The 17,939-nt window shown below is 36.9% G+C and overlaps 1 protein-coding gene across 1 annotated transcript in view; it reads right to left on the bottom strand.

Moving 5' to 3' along the window:
- Positions 1–15,456, bottom strand: part of brun (trafficking protein particle complex subunit brun) — a 28,386-nt gene extending 12,930 nt beyond the window's left edge. Inside the window, exons 1-12 of the mRNA XM_089851552.1 lie at positions 15,251–15,456; positions 14,914–15,111; positions 12,655–13,414; positions 8,799–9,076; positions 6,521–6,654; positions 5,967–6,035; positions 5,816–5,887; positions 4,605–4,733; positions 4,447–4,516; positions 2,190–2,460; positions 790–938; positions 601–686 (exon numbers count right to left, since the gene is read on the bottom strand). Of these exons, the coding sequence (XP_089707678.1) occupies positions 601–686; positions 790–938; positions 2,190–2,460; positions 4,447–4,516; positions 4,605–4,733; positions 5,816–5,887; positions 5,967–6,035; positions 6,521–6,654; positions 8,799–9,076; positions 12,655–13,414; positions 14,914–15,111; positions 15,251–15,320 (2,286 nt within the window). The 5' untranslated portion in view covers positions 15,321–15,456. The remainder of the gene's footprint in view (positions 1–600; positions 687–789; positions 939–2,189; positions 2,461–4,446; positions 4,517–4,604; positions 4,734–5,815; positions 5,888–5,966; positions 6,036–6,520; positions 6,655–8,798; positions 9,077–12,654; positions 13,415–14,913; positions 15,112–15,250) is intronic.
- Between the last annotated feature and the right edge of the window lie 2,483 nt (positions 15,457–17,939).

Here is a 17,939-nt window from a genome sequence, read left to right as displayed (position 1 = left end):
CTGTGAGTTCCGAAGGATGCTTTGAACTCAATGCACTGTCAAAGCTGAACTGTGAGTTCCGAAGGCTTTGAACTCAATGCACTGCCAAAGCTGAACTGTGAGTTCCGAAGGCTTTGAACTCAATGCACTGTCAAATCTGAACTGTGAGTTCCGAAGGATGCTTTGAACTCAATGCACTGTCAAAGCTGAACTCTGAGTTCCGAAGGCTTTGAACTCAATGCACTGTCAAAGCTGAACTGTTATGTCCGAAGGCTTTGAACTCAATGCACTGTCAACTCTTTTGAACTCAGGTGTACACAGAGATCCTGAGCGTCTACCCCCTCGCCACAATCATATCGCTGGCCAAATTTTGCCAATATCCCTGGGACCATTTTAAGTACGTGTTTACCAGAGGCCACTTCATAATTACACCAAGCAATCATGGTTTGATATAAGAAACAAAATACTTAACTTTTTAGGAAGAAACCCTTATATCCCTGACTTTTTAACCCATTTTATAAATCCCTGAATTATTCAGGTTCCATACGAACCCTGTTACCCTGGTTTACCAATAGTACAATTGGCACGTAACTAATTACACTGAGATATGGTAAGACTTACCATATGTGAGACTCGTAACTCAAACGGCAATGGATTGTACACTTGCAATGAAACTTCACAGACATCTCCTTCCACCCATTTAAAATCTAAAATAAAAATGAAATCCAATTATAAACCCTAACCCCTGACCCCTGACGAGGACTTAATTAAATTTATAAAATAAAATGAAATGAAATTTCATTAACAAACCTAATTTGTTTGTTTTAGTATTAGGTTCTCTGTTCATCATTAAGGGTGAGAAAATGAAGGGACCCATTTTATCGGCCTGAGGGGTCAGTTTCCTCGATTGCAGTTTGACTGGTCGCAAATGAGGGGCTAAACTTTGCAGCTTCATAGATCTGACAAAAAGGAACACCGTGATTATTCAGTTATTACAAGGATCCCATGTAGCCAAAGGGTCCGACATTTTTCTCGAGAAGAGTACGCGCTATCGTGTACGCATAATCACGAATGCTTTGAAGAAATCACGATATCGAAGACGAAATCGCGAAATCATAGAAGAAATCACGATGTCGAAGACGAAATCGCGAAATCATAGAAGAAATCACGAAATCTTTGACGAAATCGCGAAATCATAGAAGAAATCACGAAATCTTTGACGAAATCGCGAAATCATAGAAGAAATCACGAAATCTTTGACGAAATCGCGAAATCATAGAAGAAATCACGAAATCTTTGACGAAATCGCGAAATCATAGAAGAAATCACGAAATCTTTGACGAAATCGCGAAATCATAGAAGAAATCACGAAATCTTTGACGAAATCGCGAAATCATAGAAGAAATCACGAAATCTTTGACGAAATCGCGAAATCATAGAAGAAATCACGAAATCTTTGACGAAATCGCGAAATCAAGTACACTTTTTTGGGAATGTCGGACCCCTTGCATGCAGTCCTGTGCTGGTAGAGATTTTGGCTTTCGGGTAATCATAAAATTCCTTAACGTTTATCGGATTTTTATAGCATTACTCTACAAATTTTTACTTTTTATAGCATCCACCCAAAAATATTAAATTTTTATAGTATCAGCTCAAAAATGTTAAATTTTTATAGCATCAGCCCAAAAAATGTTAAATTTTTATAGCAACAGCCCAAAAATGTTAAATTTTTACAGCATCAGCCCAAAAATGTTAAATTTTTATAGCATCCGTCCAAAAGTTACATTTCTATAGCAACCGTCCAAAAATGTTACATTTTTATAGCAACCGCCCAAAAATGTTACAATTTTATACCATCAGCCCAAAAATGTTACATTTTTAGAGCATCCGCCCAAAAATGTTACATTTTTATACCATCAGCCCAAAAATGTTACATTTTTATACCATCAACCCAAAAATGTTACATTTTTATACCATCGGCCCGAAAATGTTACATCTTTATAGCCATCAGCCCGAAAATGTTACATCTTTATAGCCATCAGCCCGAAAATGTTACATTTTAATACATTTACTATATTTCATGAAATTAGGGTGAATATAAGATAGAGCCAAAAACACGAAATTAGACATTCAATAAAGGATTTCATATGAATTATGCCTATAGGAAGACTGGGATGAAAGAACATGATGATCATATATGAAATACCTACTTGACTAGCGGCAAATTGAGTAAATTAACGGGAGGAATGATCAAGCCGGAATCGAGAGCCAAAGGAACGGGTCCTCCTTCGCACTTCGCCGCAAGAGCTTCCAACTGTGAACAATAATCTTTCCTCTCGGCCGGTGACAAATGATTGAACATAGTGAATAGAAGAAAACTAGTATGGCGAACGGCCAACGGTTGATTCTTCATTCTTTTCGCGGCCGCTATTAGCTCGAGCAAAACTTGAATCTGAACACGTGGCCAACCATTGACGCCATCTTTAAAAAGTTCAGATGAATTGCGTGCGTAAGTAACGTAATTTTTCAGCATTCATTGGTTTTTTAAAAAAATGTACTGCTAGACGGTTGTGTATTTGGAAGACGATTAATCGTTTCGAAACTAATATTTGTCTGGTAAAACCAAAGTAAAACCACGTAATCGCATTTTAGAGTACTCGATTTCGAAGAAACGAGTACTCGAAATAATTTTGGACTCCTAGTCCCAGGGTTGGGAAGTTTTTGCCAGGGGTGGAAAAAACCGCGGTTTTAACCTGGTAAAATCCGGGTGCCAAAAACTAATTTTTCCGCGGTTTTTTCCACTTTTTAAGGTTTTTTTCCAGTTGCTATGTAAAGTATTTGACTAATTATTCGTTAAATATTCGCGAAAAACCTGGCAAATTTGAATACTAAAAATTTAATAGAGTAATAACCACCTCAAATTTAAAAATTAAAAATACTATTGTTATTTTTGTAACCAGGGTTGGCACGTTTTTGCCAGGGGTGGAAAAAACCGGGCGGCAAAAACTAGTTTTTGCCGCGGTTTTTTCCAGGTAAAAACCGCGCGGCAAAAACCTTTTTGCCGCGGTTTTTCCACTTTATGTGGAAATAACAAACTAAATTTTAAAAATAAAAAAATTCGGATTTGAAATGAAAATAAAACGTCCAAAATTCTACCATAATTGTATAGGCTTATGAAGTGGGTTACATTCTCAGTATAAAATGGAGAAAAAAACCGCGTGGCAATGAACGTTTTGGCTTTGTTATACAAATAAATGAAAAATCAGTCCTTATTTTTCGCTCAACACTATTTTTTTCAACTGGCTAATTTTGAGTTTTCGAAACAGATTAAATAGAAACTGCTTAAAAATTATTGTTTAGTTATCAAATGCGAAGCAACCATGATCATTGGAATGTGACCAAAATTTCATAAGTTGTAAGTTTAAAGTGGATTTAGCTCGAACGTTTAAAACACAATAAATGTTATAAAACTGATTAAGATTGAGACATATTAGCTGTTGGAAGACATATAATAACACGAATGACAAATACAAAGCCAAAGCTAGCATTTCTAATTATCATTTCAATAGGAAAAAGGTTTTTGCCACTTTTTGCCGGTTTTTTCCGTTTTTGCCACGTGTCCCGGCAAAAACTAGTTTTTGCCGGATTTTTGCCAACCCTGTTTGTAACATAACAATAACAAACATCACGAAAATGCACTTAAAACTCGCTAGTTTACCACTTTGTAACCATGAATTTAGTTTTTGCCAGTTTTTTCCGTTTTTGCCGGTTTTTTTCCACGTGTCCCGGCAAAAACTAGTTTTTTCCGGGTTTTTGCCAACCCTGCCTAGTCCTTGTTTTTCGCCCAGGGTTCATACAACTTTTGGAAAACAAATTTCCCTGAGATTTCAAGGTTTTTCCCGTATATGGAGTATCCTATGGAGCAAATGTTAACGAAGGACGGGGAGGGGCAAGTAGGACTATATCATACTCAAAGGACATCGCCGTATCTCTAACATAACCAGAGTTACGAGCCTCCAAAGTTTCGTGTAATGCTACTCCTATGGAGGGGGTTGTTTGTTTACGAACATTTTGCTTAATTACTCGGCTCCTGTTTGATGCAAATTTCCCTGATTTCCCTGAATTTTACTAAAAATTCGAAATTTCCCGGATTTGTCCCTGAGGTTTTTGTCAACTATTTATTTCCCTGATTTTTCCTGGTTTGTATGAACCCTGTCGTCAAATTGTTACGCTATGTTTCCGTCAAATTGTTACGCTATGTTTCTTTGAATCACACATCTCAGTCACGTCAAGTGTCTCTGACGTATTTCAAATATTTTTTGCAAACCCGCCCTTTAATTACACATTTTAAAATCGTGATATTTTCCCAAATATTTGCAAATGTCTAGATTTTAGATTTTTACCCGCAATGACGTCATAAATACAAGAAAGCCAGCAACATTTTCAAGTAATTAAAGCAATGTTTACCATTACAAAATTCCTTTGGATCTAACGACAATTGGTAACCATCAAAAGTTTCCAGAATAAGGTGATAAGGCTGGAAAAGTTCAATCAAATTAAATTTAATTACATTTAATTATATTTAAATTAACATAATTGCCGCGTTAAGCATTTAATTGCCTTACTTTACTGGCATTTGTATCGTCAACTGGGAGAGCTCCGTAACGAGTTGCGGCAATCCATTTAAAGAAAGCCGCTTTACGATGAAACCCAAGTTCAGTATAGAGCTCAGATAAAGTGCAAAACCATTTTAACTGCAAAAATTAACGCGCAATATATAAATAAGTTAATTTCAATTAAAAATTAATTATTAACTCATGAAATGGCCTAACAAAATAATATCAAAATCAATAACTAAACTTTATTAAACACTATCTGTTAAAACGCGTACAAATTTCAAACTCTAACAGGGTTCCCACGGAATTTTCAGAACGAAATTCCCTGAGCTTTTTCTGAGATTTTCCCTGAGCTTTTTCTGAGATTTTCCCTGAGCTTTTTCTGAGATTTTCCCTGACCTTTTTCTGAGATTTTCCCTGACCTTTTTCTGAGATTTTCCCTGACCTTTTTCTGAGATTTTCCCTGAGCTTTTTCTGAGATTTTCCCTGACCTTTTTCCTGAGATTTTCCCTGACCTTTTTCCTGAGATTTTCCCTGACCTTTTCCTGAGATTTTCCCTGAGCTTTTTCTGAGATTTTCCCTGACCTTTTCCTGAGATTTTCCCTGACCTTTTCCTGAGATTTTCCCTGACCTTTTTCTGAGATTTTCCCTGACCTTTTCCTGAGATTTTCCCCGACCTTTTTCTGAGATTTTCCCCGACCTTTTTCTGAGATTTTCCCTGACCTTTTTCTGAGATTTTCCCCGACCTTTTTCTGAGATTTTCCCTGACCTTTCCTGGGATTTTCCCTGACCTTTTTCTGAGATTTTCCCTGACCTTTTTCTGAGATTTTCCATAACCGAAAGTGTAAATGTTTACAGCACGTTTTAAGTGCTTATAATTAAATAAACTCGATCTACATTAAGTTTTCCAATGTATTTGTTGCACCAAAATGAATAAGAAACATTTTAACTATAAATAACAGTCCAAGAGAGCATTTACTTCACACAAAAACAATTCTAAACAGCATTTTTAAGGATTGCTCTAGAGTTTTCTGTGTTAAGAAGAGATGAGATGAGGAGAAACTTTCATTACTCTTTCAATAAAGACTTATCCCCAAAAATTTCACCAACTAAAATCAAATTCCCTGACTTTTCCTTGACCTTTCCAGGTTCTCCCTGACCCGTGGCAACCCTGTTCAAACTCTAAAGACCTATTCAGACTTGACTAAAAATACTCTTACCTTATCTTCCTCCGTTTGTTGTAAGTTTGAAAAAACAATGTTCTGAACAAAATAAGCCGCTGTGATATGGCGCTTTAAATAGAAATAATTATATTTTTAATCTTGGTATAATACCGCAAGTAAATCCTACTGATTTACAAGGTTAATTTACCTCTAATAAGACATGAACTCTCGCTGCTTTGATGCAACATTCAATTCCAATGTAAAATGTATTCTTAGTCTGAAATTGTCACACATTATTGACAATACTGCTTGGTGCAGCCATGGACAGTGATTATAGTGGTCACACATAGCTGGTAGATTTTTATAGCCAATACTAACATAAAACACTCGCGAATTCTAGGTTTAAATAACCCCAAAATGGCTCTAAAAACCCCCCAAAATGGACCTGAAAAACCACCGACAAAGGCCCTAGATAGCCCCCGACAAAGGCCCTAGGTAGCCCCCGAAAAAGGCCCTAGGTAGCCCCCGAAAAAGGCCCTAGGTAGCCCCCGACAAAGGCCCAAGGTAGCCTCCGACAAAGGCCCTAGGTAGCCCCCGACAAAGGCCCTAGGTAGCCCCCGACAAAGGCCCCAGATAGCCCCCGATAATGGCCCTAAATATCCCCCGATAATGACCCCAAAAAGCCCCAAAGAATGCCCACAATAATAGACTTAAATAGTCCGGAATACTAGCCAAAAATATTTATAAGCCTTAAATACATACTTTGGAATAATATTCAAAAGCTTCTTTATATTTTTCGGTGATTTCATTATGAGTTAGCATATTCCTCCCCAAGGCTTTCACGTCTGACGGGTTTAGTCCACTAGGAAGACTTCTGCTTGGTAATGTTACGTTAACTGTCCAAAATAGAAAGCAATATATTATTTTCTTATGGTTTAACGATAACGCAATAACTGGGTTGCCACGTTATTTTCAGAACCAAATTCCCTGACTTTTCCACCAGGTTTTCCCTGACCTTTTAGGGCGAAAGTGTAAATGTTTACAGCACGTTTTAAGTGTTTATAATAAAATAAACTCGATCTACATTGGCCAATGTACTACCAAAATTATTAAGAAACATTTTAACTATAAATAACAGTCTGACTTTGCTGAATTTTTTAAAATTCCCTGACTTTTCCCTGACCATTTTGGCCCATTTTTAAATTCCCTGACCATTTTGGCCCATTTTTAAATTCCCTGACTTTTCCCTGACCATTTTGGCCCATTTTTAAATTCCCTGACTTTTCCCTGACAATTTTGGCCCATTTTTAAATTCATTGACTTTTCCCTGACAATTTTGGCCCATTTTTAAATTCATTGACTTTTCCCTGACCATTTTGGCCCATTTTTAAATTCCCTGACTTTTCCCTGACCATTTTGGCCCATTTTTAAATTCCCTGACATTTCCCTGACAATTTTGGCCCATTTTTAAATTCATTGACTTTTCCCTGACCATTTTGGCCCATTTTTAAATTCATTGACTTTTCCCTGACCATTTTGGCCCATTTTTAAATTCCCTGACCTTTTTGGCCCATTTTTAAATTCCCTGACCTTTTTGGCCCATTTTTAAATTCCCTGACCTTTTTGGCCCATTTTTAAATTCCCTGACCATTTTGGCCCATTTTTAAATTCCCTGACTTTTCCCTGACCATTTTGGCCCATTTTTAAATTCCCTGACTTTTCCCTGACCATTTTGGCCCATTTTTAAATTCCCTGACCATTTTGGCCCATTTTTAAATTCCCTGACTTTTCCCTGACCATTTTGGCCCATTTTGGCCCATTTTTAAATTCCCTGACTTTTCCCTGACCATTTTGGCCCATTTTTAAATTCCCTGACCATTTTGGCCCATTTTTAAATTCCCTGACTTTTCCCTGACCATTTTGGCCCATTTTTAAATTCATTGACTTTTCCCTGACCATTTTGGCCCATTTTTAAATTCCCTGACTTTTCCCTGACCATTTTGGCCCATTTTTAAATTCCCTGACTTTTCCCTGACAATTTTGGCCCATTTTTAAATTCATTGACTTTTCCCTGACCATTTTGGCCCATTTTTAAATTCATTGACTTTTCCCTGACCATTTTGGCCCATTTTTAAATTCCCTGACTTTTCCCTGACCATTTTGGCCCATTTTTAAATTCCCTGACTTTTCCCTGACAATTTTGGCCCATTTTTAAATTCATTGACTTTTCCCTGACCATTTTGGCCCATTTTTAAATTCATTGACTTTTCCCTGACCATTTTGGCCCATTTTTAAATTCATTGACTTTTCCCTGACCATTTTGGCCCATTTTTAAATTCCCTGACCATTTTGGCCCATTTTTAAATTCATTGACTTTTCCCTGACCATTTTGGCCCATTTTTAAATTCCCTGACTTTTCCCTGACCATTTTGGCCCATTTTTAAATTCCCTGACCATTTTGGCCCATTTTTAAATTCCCTGACTTTTCCCTGACCATTTTGGCCCATTTTTAAATTCCCTGACTTTTCCCTGACAATTTTGGCCCATTTTTAAATTCATTGACTTTTCCCTGACCATTTTGGCCCATTTTTAAATTCATTGACTTTTCCCTGACCATTTTGGCCCATTTTTAAATTCCCTGACTTTTCCCTGACCATTTTGGCCCATTTTTAAATTCCCTGACTTTTCCCTGACCATTTTGGCCCATTTTTAAATTCCCTGACTTTTCCCTGACAATTTTGGCCCATTTTTAAATTCATTGACTTTTCCCTGACCATTTTGGCCCATTTTTAAATTCATTGACTTTTCCCTGACCATTTTGGCCCATTTTTAAATTCCCTGACCTTTTTGGCCCATTTTTAAATTCCCTGACCTTTTTGGCCCATTTTTAAATTCCCTGACCTTTTTGGCCCATTTTTAAATTCCCTGACCTTTTTGGCCCATTTTTAAATTCCCCGACCTTTTTGGCCCATTTTCAAACTCCCTGGCTTTTCCAGGTTTTCCCTGACCCGTGGCAACCCTGAATAAAGCAAGAACATACAACTATTTCGGGCTTTGGGCATTGTATTCCTTTCTGGTAACGGAACGGAGGCGTTTCTCTGTAGAGCTAGGCTTCTATTCTGAGGAGGATGCAAAAGAGCGATAGAGGCCGCGCATTGACCTTCGTAAGCCGATGCAAGCCATAACCAATCACTGGCCGACTTTAAAGTATCTACGGCCCCTAAATACATCGTTAGAGCTTCAACTGGTAAACCCACTTGAAGGGAGATATCGCCAATGTGTTTCTTCATACGACCTAAACATTTCTTCTTGAAATTTCTGGGAAAAGAATTTTACCCGGGCCAATTACATTAAGTTAAAACAATTTTCCAACCACGTGACTAAACCCTTATTACTAATCTTATTATTCATAAGATATGTTGGCCATAAGTTTGTCACTGGTTAATGAGGGCTTGTCAGGAAGTGAATGAGGTAGGTCATAGATTCTGGTAAATCGCCGCCTGATGAGGAACTCTCAAAGGCTTAGTTACAGACTATATAGGACAGGGTTCATAGAACTTTTAGAAAACAAATTTCCCTGAGATTTCCCTGAGGTTTTTTCCCCATATAGGGTGGTGACGTCCAATTCAGAACACTTTTTTAAAATTACATAATATAGCGTATTTTCGGCAATTGCAGATATTATTTGTGTTTGTAGACTTGTAGATCGAACCTTTGCGCATATTTTAAGCCCCTTTTCATCTTTCTAATGTAATTATTAAGTGAGAAAATAGGTTTTTCCCAAACTTTGTAGTTACGTCGTATTCGGAACAATTGCATCTAATTCGGAACTAGGGTGGTTTTAATTCGGAACTAGGGTGGTTTTAATTCGGAACAGGGTGGTTTTAATTCGGAACAGGGTGGTTTTAATTCGGAACAGGGTGGTTTTAATTCGGAACTAGGGTGGTTTTAATTCGGAACTAGGGTGGTTTTAATTCGGAACAGGGTGGTTTTAATTCGGAACAGGGTGGTTTTAATTCGGAACAGGGTGGTTTTAATTCGGAACAGGGGGGTTATAACTGGTAAAGGGGGGTTTTAACTGGTAAAGGGGGGTTTTAACTGGTAAAGGGTGGTTTTAATTGGTAAAGGGTGGTTTTAAATCCGAGCAGGGTGGTTTTAATTCGGTACACAGGCTAAGAAAACAGAAAACTCACTTTCAATGAGGTTAATAAATATAAATCTTTATTTTGAAAAAACAATGCACTAATAATGGTTTAAAAGAACGAGTTAAAAAGGCTTTGAGTTTGAATCTCGCGGCCTAATGTCAAAATGTTTTTAGTTGACGCCTAACCCGATAGAGGCCGCGAAGTAGCGGTGGAAATACCGCGTTTTGGCGCGAAGCGAAAGAATAGACTGCTATTGGTGTTATACAGTCTTTAAAAGTTTGGTCTTGTACTTAACGATGTTCACGATTACCATAATTATAGGTTAGGATGAGTTTAGTAGTAGTAATCAAGAGGGCAAGCGGTGTATTTTTAATCGTTCCGAATTAGACATAATGGACATATTTTTTGATTAGGAATTGTGAGTGAAATATATTTTCTACCATATTCCCAAGGGTCATAAATTGTAGCTAAGGAGTGGTACTTTCGTTTGAAATCGGGTGAGTGAGCGTACCTTTCCTCAGTCGTTCTCGAAACCTTATTTGCTGAGGCCATGGCAGTAACATTCCCTAAAATTTCCATTAATTTAATATGCTTAATTTAGGTACTCTGCTAATTATTGTCGTATCTTCTCGGGATGTTTTCCTACAATCTCGGGATGACTTTTAATGGATTCGCGATGAATCATTGATATTTTAGGCCTCGTTTTCTCCGAATTGAAGCCCCCAAAACAAATTTAAGCCGATTTTTAAAAAAGTGTACCGAATTAGACGTCACCACCCTACTTCCCTGAATTTTCAAGGTTTTCCCCGAATATGGAGTATCCTATGGAGCAAATGTTAACGAAGGAGGGGGGGGGCAAATAGGGCTATAACATACTCAAAGGACATCCCTGTATCTCTAGTAGAACCAGAGTTATGAGCCTCCAAAGATTAGTGTAATGTTAATCCTATGGAGGGTATGTTTATGAACATTTTGCTTAATTACTCGGCCCCCGTTGGTCGTATCCCTACGTTTTTAGTATGGTTGGATGGGGGATAAATTGGGCTATAACATACTCAAAGGGCATCCCCGTATCTCTAGTAGAACCAGAGTTACGAGCCTCCAAAGTATAGCGTAATGTTAATCCTATGGAGGGAATGTTTAAAAACATTTCGCTTAATTACTCGGCCCCTGTTTGTCACAACCCTAAGGTTTTAGTATGGTTGGATGGGGGACAAAAAGGACTATAACATACTCAAAGGACATCCCCGTATCTCTAATACAACCAGAGTTATGAGCCTCCAAAGATGGGTGTAATGCTATTCCTATGGAGGGGATGTTTATGAACATTTTGCTAAATTACTCGGCCTCTGTTTGACGCAAATTCCCCTGATTTCCCTGAATTTTATTAAAAATTCGAAATTTCCCTGAGTTTTCCCTGAGGTTTTCGTCAACTATTTATTTCCCTGATTTTTCCAGGTTTTCCCGGTTTTCCAGGCTTGTATGAACCCTGTAGGAAGAAGGACTGCAAAACCGATTGTAGTCAATTTCTAGCTCGAGCTACAAGTCTCTTGCATTACGAAGTATAGGTAGTTTCAAACTTATGGAACATATCTGGTAGAACCTGAGAGTGTACAGTGGGAGGTTCTATGGGCAATTTTGGGTAGGAAATGTAACTTCAATGACATTTTGCCTCCAAACAATCATAACTTGTTTAGGGCGTGTCCCTTGAAAAAAAAGGGGGGGAGGGGAGACAAAATTTCACGCAAAAACCATGGATGTTTTCACTCTACAGGATAGGCAACTCCCTATCTCAGACGACAGCTTATTATGTATAACTCTAGCTGTTACAGCATCAGTTGTCAGCACGCGCAAAGCTAGGTTTCTATGTAACGTAGCTTTGTGCGTGCTGACAAGAGACAAGAAAACTTCACGATCTTCAGTATTTAAAATATCCGCGAGTTTATAAGCTCGAGTGCATGGACCTCTAGGCCTTAGTTTCAAATACGTGTAGGCAGAAGTATATAATACTTCTCTTCGAGAGAAGTGTACAAGCACAAAGCTGGGTGAGTGTAACGTCACTCTTCCCAACATCGGAACACTTAGAGCAAGGTTACTAAACCGAATCACATACGCGATAAATAGTTCCCTCATCATTACTATATTAGCGTTTAAATATTTGGCAAGACGCATGCATGCGCTTGTGCATTTTTGTCCCACCCCAAGACAATCAAGGTTTGTGGGATGATTGCTGGGGATTTAGGGCCAAACAACTATTGAATTCACCTTATGGTGCGAGAGTTACCCATTTGTAGTTTGATGAGCGGGAAAGCAAACTAAAAGGGCTCCCTCGCCTGGGAAGAATGACGTTACATAACTAAAGCATTAAGATGATACAGAGTGTCATCCTTCCTCTATTATCCCCTTCTGGTGTAGGCTGTAGGCAATTTCACACGTGTTTGAAACTAAGGCCTAGAGGTCCGTGCATGCACTCGAGTCCAAAAACACGCGGATATTTTAAATCCTAAAGATCCTCAAGTTTATTGTCTCTTGTCAGCACGCACAAAGCTAGGTTACACAGACCTAGGCTTGCGCGTGCTGACAACCGATGCTGAAACAGCTAGAGTATATACAGAATAAGCTGTCGTTCGAGAGAGGGGGTTGCCTACCCAATAACGTGAAAACGCATTTCACCACTCGCATTTTTCTCAAAAACGTCACATATTTGACTCAAAAACGCTCATAGTCTGACCACTCATTTTGTATAATTACTTTGTGTCCAAGTCAACTCCGACTAAATCCTTATTTTCATAAGGCGCTTTGAGCAACGGATATTTCTCTTGCTTCAACTGCTTATCCTGTCCAACGTAAGACAACCTCTTCGATTCCAGAACGAAAAAGACGGAGGAAATAAACTCGTAAACGTCCAGTTCCAATTTCTCGCATTCGTCCAAACTAGCGTATTGAATGCACGGCGTCCCCCTGGACGTTCCCGTCCCGGGAATCATCTCGATTTTCGTTGGTAACAAGGTATGTCGCTGTGGCTTCGGACTCTTCTCCGAGTCCGAGGAACTGGAATCGTGGCTGGAATAACCCTTAACGACGTTCGCTTCGCTTAAGGGCATATCCGTGCCTTCAGTTTCGGGGGACGGATCGCTGGGTGACGTTGTGTCATAGGGTGACGTTGATGACTGGTGGTCCGAGACGGATGAAGGAGGAGACGTAGTTTCATTCGCACCACCAGCGTTATCAAATTCTAGCTTGATATCGCTTTCAGTTACGACGCTTTCCGTGTCTTTTGACGGATCAGCGTCAAACTCGAGGTTGACCGAGTCCGGAGCCAGAACTGGTTCTGGTTCGGAGCCAGTTCCCTCTTCTAAATCAGTTAGACCCGATTTTGAACCGCCTTTATTGTTTGAAGTTAAACCAAATACGAGACATCTCGAATCGTAAAGGGTCGAGTTGTACTCTTCTTGAAGTTTCGTGTGATTTTTGCAAAGGGTTTGCAAATTTGATGGGTCCGAGCATTTGCCTGTTTTAGAGCAATTGGGAAGGGTAGGCTTAGCAAAGAGGAGCATTAAAGACGCTGGGGATGGAAACACCGAGGCCGAGGGGCTGATCACTTCCAAAAAATCTGTACACTCGATTTCAGATTTCAAAAAAACCAATTCCTAAGGATTTTGAAAGATTTGAAAAATTTCAGGAATTTTTACAATTTCCAAGAATTTCACCAAAATTTCGTAAAATTTCAAACAAAGTTGGAAAAATTTTAAAAATTTCCATAGAAGTTTTATGGTTTCAACAGATTTCGAAAAATTTCCAAAAATTTCAACTAAGATTTCCAAAAATTTCAACTAAGATTTCCAAAAATTTCAACTAAGATTTCCAAAAATTTCAGCTAAGATTTCCAAAAATTTCAGCTAAGATTTCCAAAAATTTCAGGATTTCAACAAATATTTCAAAAATATTCAAAATTTCAAATAAGATTTCCAAAAATTTCAACTAAGATTTCCAAAAATTTCCACTAAGATTTCCAAAGATTTCCACTAAGATTTCCAAAGATTTCCACTAAGATTTCCAAAAATTTCAACTAAGATTTCCAAAAATTTCAACTAAGATTTCCAAAAATTTCAACTAAGATTTCCAAAAATTTCAACTAAGATTTCCAAAAATTTCAGCTAAGATTTCCAAAAATTTCAGGATTTCAACAAATATTTCAAAAATATTCAAAATTTCAAATAAGATTTCCAAAAATTTCAGGATTTCAACAAATATTTCAAAAATATTCAAAATTTCAAATAAGATTTCCAAAAATTTCAAATAAGATTTCCAAAAATTTCAGGATTTCAACAAATATTTCAAAAATATTCAAAATTTCAGCTAAGATTTCCAAAAATTTCAGGATTTCAACAAATATTTCAAAAAAATTCAAAATTTCAAATAAGATTTCCAAAAATTTCAGGATTTCAACAAATATTTCAAAAAAATTCAAAATTTCAACAAATATTTCCAAAAATTTCAGGATTTCAACAAATATTTCCAAAAATTTCAAGATTTCAACAAATATTTCCAAAAATTTGAAGATTTCAACAAATATTTCCAAAAATTTCAAGATTTCAACAAATATTTCCAAAAATTTCAGGATTTCAACAAATATTTCCAAAGACTTCAACAAAGATTTCAAGATTTCAACTAAGATTTCCAAAAAATTCAAGATTTCAAAATTTCAACCAAGATTTCCAAAGATTTCCACTTAAATTTCAACCAAGAATTCAAAATTTCAAGATGTTGGAAACCTGATTTAATGGGCGTTTGTACACCCGATTTCGCAAGTGATCAGTCCCTCGGGAAACACGCACATGCCGAATAAATTTTCTAAATTGTACAGTAACAGTAATATTTAAGACTAGACGCGGCCGAAAGACAGTAACCACGAACGAACTCCATCGAACAAAACAGTAACACTCTTAACAAATGGCATGATTCAATTTCAACTGGGAAAGACTTGATATAAATAAAATTCAAGCTTACCAACGGATATCAACCCTAGAACCTTGCGATGAGCTTGAAAATCCCCCCATTCATTATTGTCTTGAGAATAATCTTGTTGATAATTGACCCATATTCCTCTTTGCCATCCCGCTGCTTGTTTGTCTAAAACTTTAACGTAGTTCATACGAGACAGGCGATCGAAAATCTTCTGGAATGCCGGTGTGGCAATTTCCGATCCTAAATTAAAAAATTAAGGATTAATTAAAGGTTAAATTAATTGCAGAAATTTAAAATATAAAATGTAAACAAACAAAATCCGAAAATCATAATAACATTTACGCTAAGCCTTGGCTATTTATTGGACTAATGGACTTACCTATGGGTTTAACGATTATTAATACAGATTGATGTTCTTCCGCTTTTGCATCGTAATTAACAGATGCCATGGTACTTTTTAAATCACTTAATCTTACCGCTATAATTAAAATAACTTTAAAAAGAAATAATTACAGATATAGATTCTGAAAGACTCAGAGTCAGACGACGCATCGACCCACCTCCATGGCCATTGAATAGGGCCGGAAATAAGAAAAATAAACTTTCTTCACAGCCGACTCGATCACGCTTTGGCTTCACGCGCTATTGAATAGAAAATCAAAGGAGTCAGCTTTTAACACTACCGTCTATGGGAGCAACACAGTTTTTTGGCGCTCATTCTGAAAGTATTACTTCAAATTTCTTGAAATTTTAATGAGATGTGTAGAATTTGGTTTGTTATTTTTATGCAAAGTTTCAAAAGTTTCTCTTTTATAGTTTTTTTGGAAAAAAAAATTAAAACGGGAAGTACCCATAATTAAAGGCCTTAGTTCCCAAATGGTGTAACTGTGTTTTCTTTGGTTTCACTGATTCGAATCTCTTGCAATCTTATGGAGAGGCTTATTGAAGGGTTTTAAATTATCGTGCGAAGTTTCAAAGTTTGAAAACGAAGAGTTATATTCCTATACAGTCTGTTTCAGCTTCGGTTCACGCGCAAGCTAGGTCTCCATGTAATATATCTTTGTGCATGCTGACAAGAGACGAATGAAAAACTTATTTACAGCATCTAAAATCTCGAGATTTAAATACAGAAAATCAGAATTTCTTTCGTCTCTTGTCAGCACGCATAAAGCTACGTTTCATAGTGAATTAACTTTGCGAGTGCTGACAACCAAAGCTGGAACGGAGTATATATCCATTAAGTGGCCTTTCATCCGCTAGGATATAAGACCCAATTAACTATATCACGCGCTTGTGGCGCCATCCCGGTGCAACCAAGGGAACTAAAAGAAAAGGCGGGAAATTTAACTAATTTCAAGAATACATCTAATTATATATTTCTTATCTAGGCTTCGAGATGGCGACGCAATCGCGTGATAAACTTGGTAGCTGTCCGTCCGTCCCGATGTCTTCAAAAATGTCCCACGTACCCCAATAGCCAGGTTAACGCAAAGGCCACTCTAGTGGTACTTTTCTCAACTCAATGTATATATCGAATAAGTTGCCGTCGGAGATAGGGAGTTGCCTATCCTATAGCGCATTCTATATCCATACTATAACTTTCATTAGTCCCTTTACGATTGCAATTTGGAATCGCGTGCGCTGTCTTTTCGCGTGGATGCGAGCGTGGATGTCACTAAATAACAAAGTAACTAACTGGTTATCAGCCCATTACTCCGTTGGGTTTTACATAACCACACGGAGTAAAAATGGAGATCTAAAGTAATCTTAGCCTTGCGAAACCGTATCGTTACCGTTTTAAGTTCGTAAATCATCCGAAAGAGGGTATCCATTACCTAAGTCCGAAAGTATCGTTTGAGAAACTTTATCAGATGGCGTTCTGTTCGTATTTGGATACGTGACATTCCGTTAACGATACGGTTTCACAAGGCTTAGTAAACTACTTGCTTAGGGTTGTTATTTATGTATAAAATTAAATGAAACAGACACGAATAGGAGAAAGAATTTTTAATAATATAATTGAGCAACAATTCTTAACCTTTTCATATATATATAATATATATATTAAGTTTGCGAAAACAAAATATTAATAACTGGAGATTTTACAGGAAACAAAAAATTAGTTACTCTTAGAGATTGATATTTACGTCGGAAACTCTTATACCGATATCATTTTGAGGATAATTTTATGAGAAAAATATTCCAATAGTAGGTTTAATAATGTAACGAGATTAAAAACGATTTAAGATGGGACAAAGAGAGAAAAATAGTGTCCCACAGAGAAACCCTCCCAAGCTTTAATATTCCTTTGGGAAAAACTGTAAACCCTTTTCTTGATTCGTAACTATTTAAAAGAAGTTATTAAGTTTCATTCGAGGCGCCAGTTTATTTCCAAAATAAAACTTAAAAGAGTGAACAATTTTTTATAAAAGGCTTAAGATAGAAAGAGAAAAAATTTAAAAATAAAGGTATTCATCGCTTAGCTAAGAGATTAAGCCTGGGTTAGGCCTTGGTTAAGCCTTTGCGAGTGTCATTTTTGAGTACTCACAGCGACAAATTATAATAAGTGGCCTTTTTCTCCATATTTTTTTTTTTTTGGTTTTAGATTTTTTTTCATTTATTTATTTTTTTTTTTCTAAAATGAAAAATGTGATATTGTATTTGTTCGTTTATTCGCGCTTCAAAATTAAATGAAAAAATTTTACATTTTATAATTAATTGTTATGTACCAACGACGGACAAAATTGACCAATTATATTATTCTCGAGTTGATTAAAAACAAGATTGGGTCTCTAAGATTAACAATACATACCCTATCCCGAATTTTAAACTCGACCTCGAAGCGCGAATTTGATTTTATTTAATTACGGAAAAAATTAATTTATTTATTCTCGAAGCTTAATTACTTTGAATATTTTATAAGCTTCTGATTTACTTCTACGAAAGGCGCGTTGTGCGAAGTTTTCTATTTTTCTTCATTATAAAATTAGAAAAACGTCTGACCCTACCGCGACATATTAATTAGTTTATTCGTAAAGTCGTAATTACTAAATTAACTCCGACAATGC

The sequence above is a fragment of the Phalangium opilio genome, unplaced genomic scaffold (genome assembly GCF_054372755.1).
Source record: "Phalangium opilio isolate 3A_F unplaced genomic scaffold, DU_Popi_V2 ptg000105l_1, whole genome shotgun sequence".
Taxonomy (NCBI): domain Eukaryota; kingdom Metazoa; phylum Arthropoda; class Arachnida; order Opiliones; family Phalangiidae; genus Phalangium; species Phalangium opilio.
Note: the sequence above shows the minus strand (reverse complement) of the source record. Positions and strands in the feature narration are given on the sequence as shown.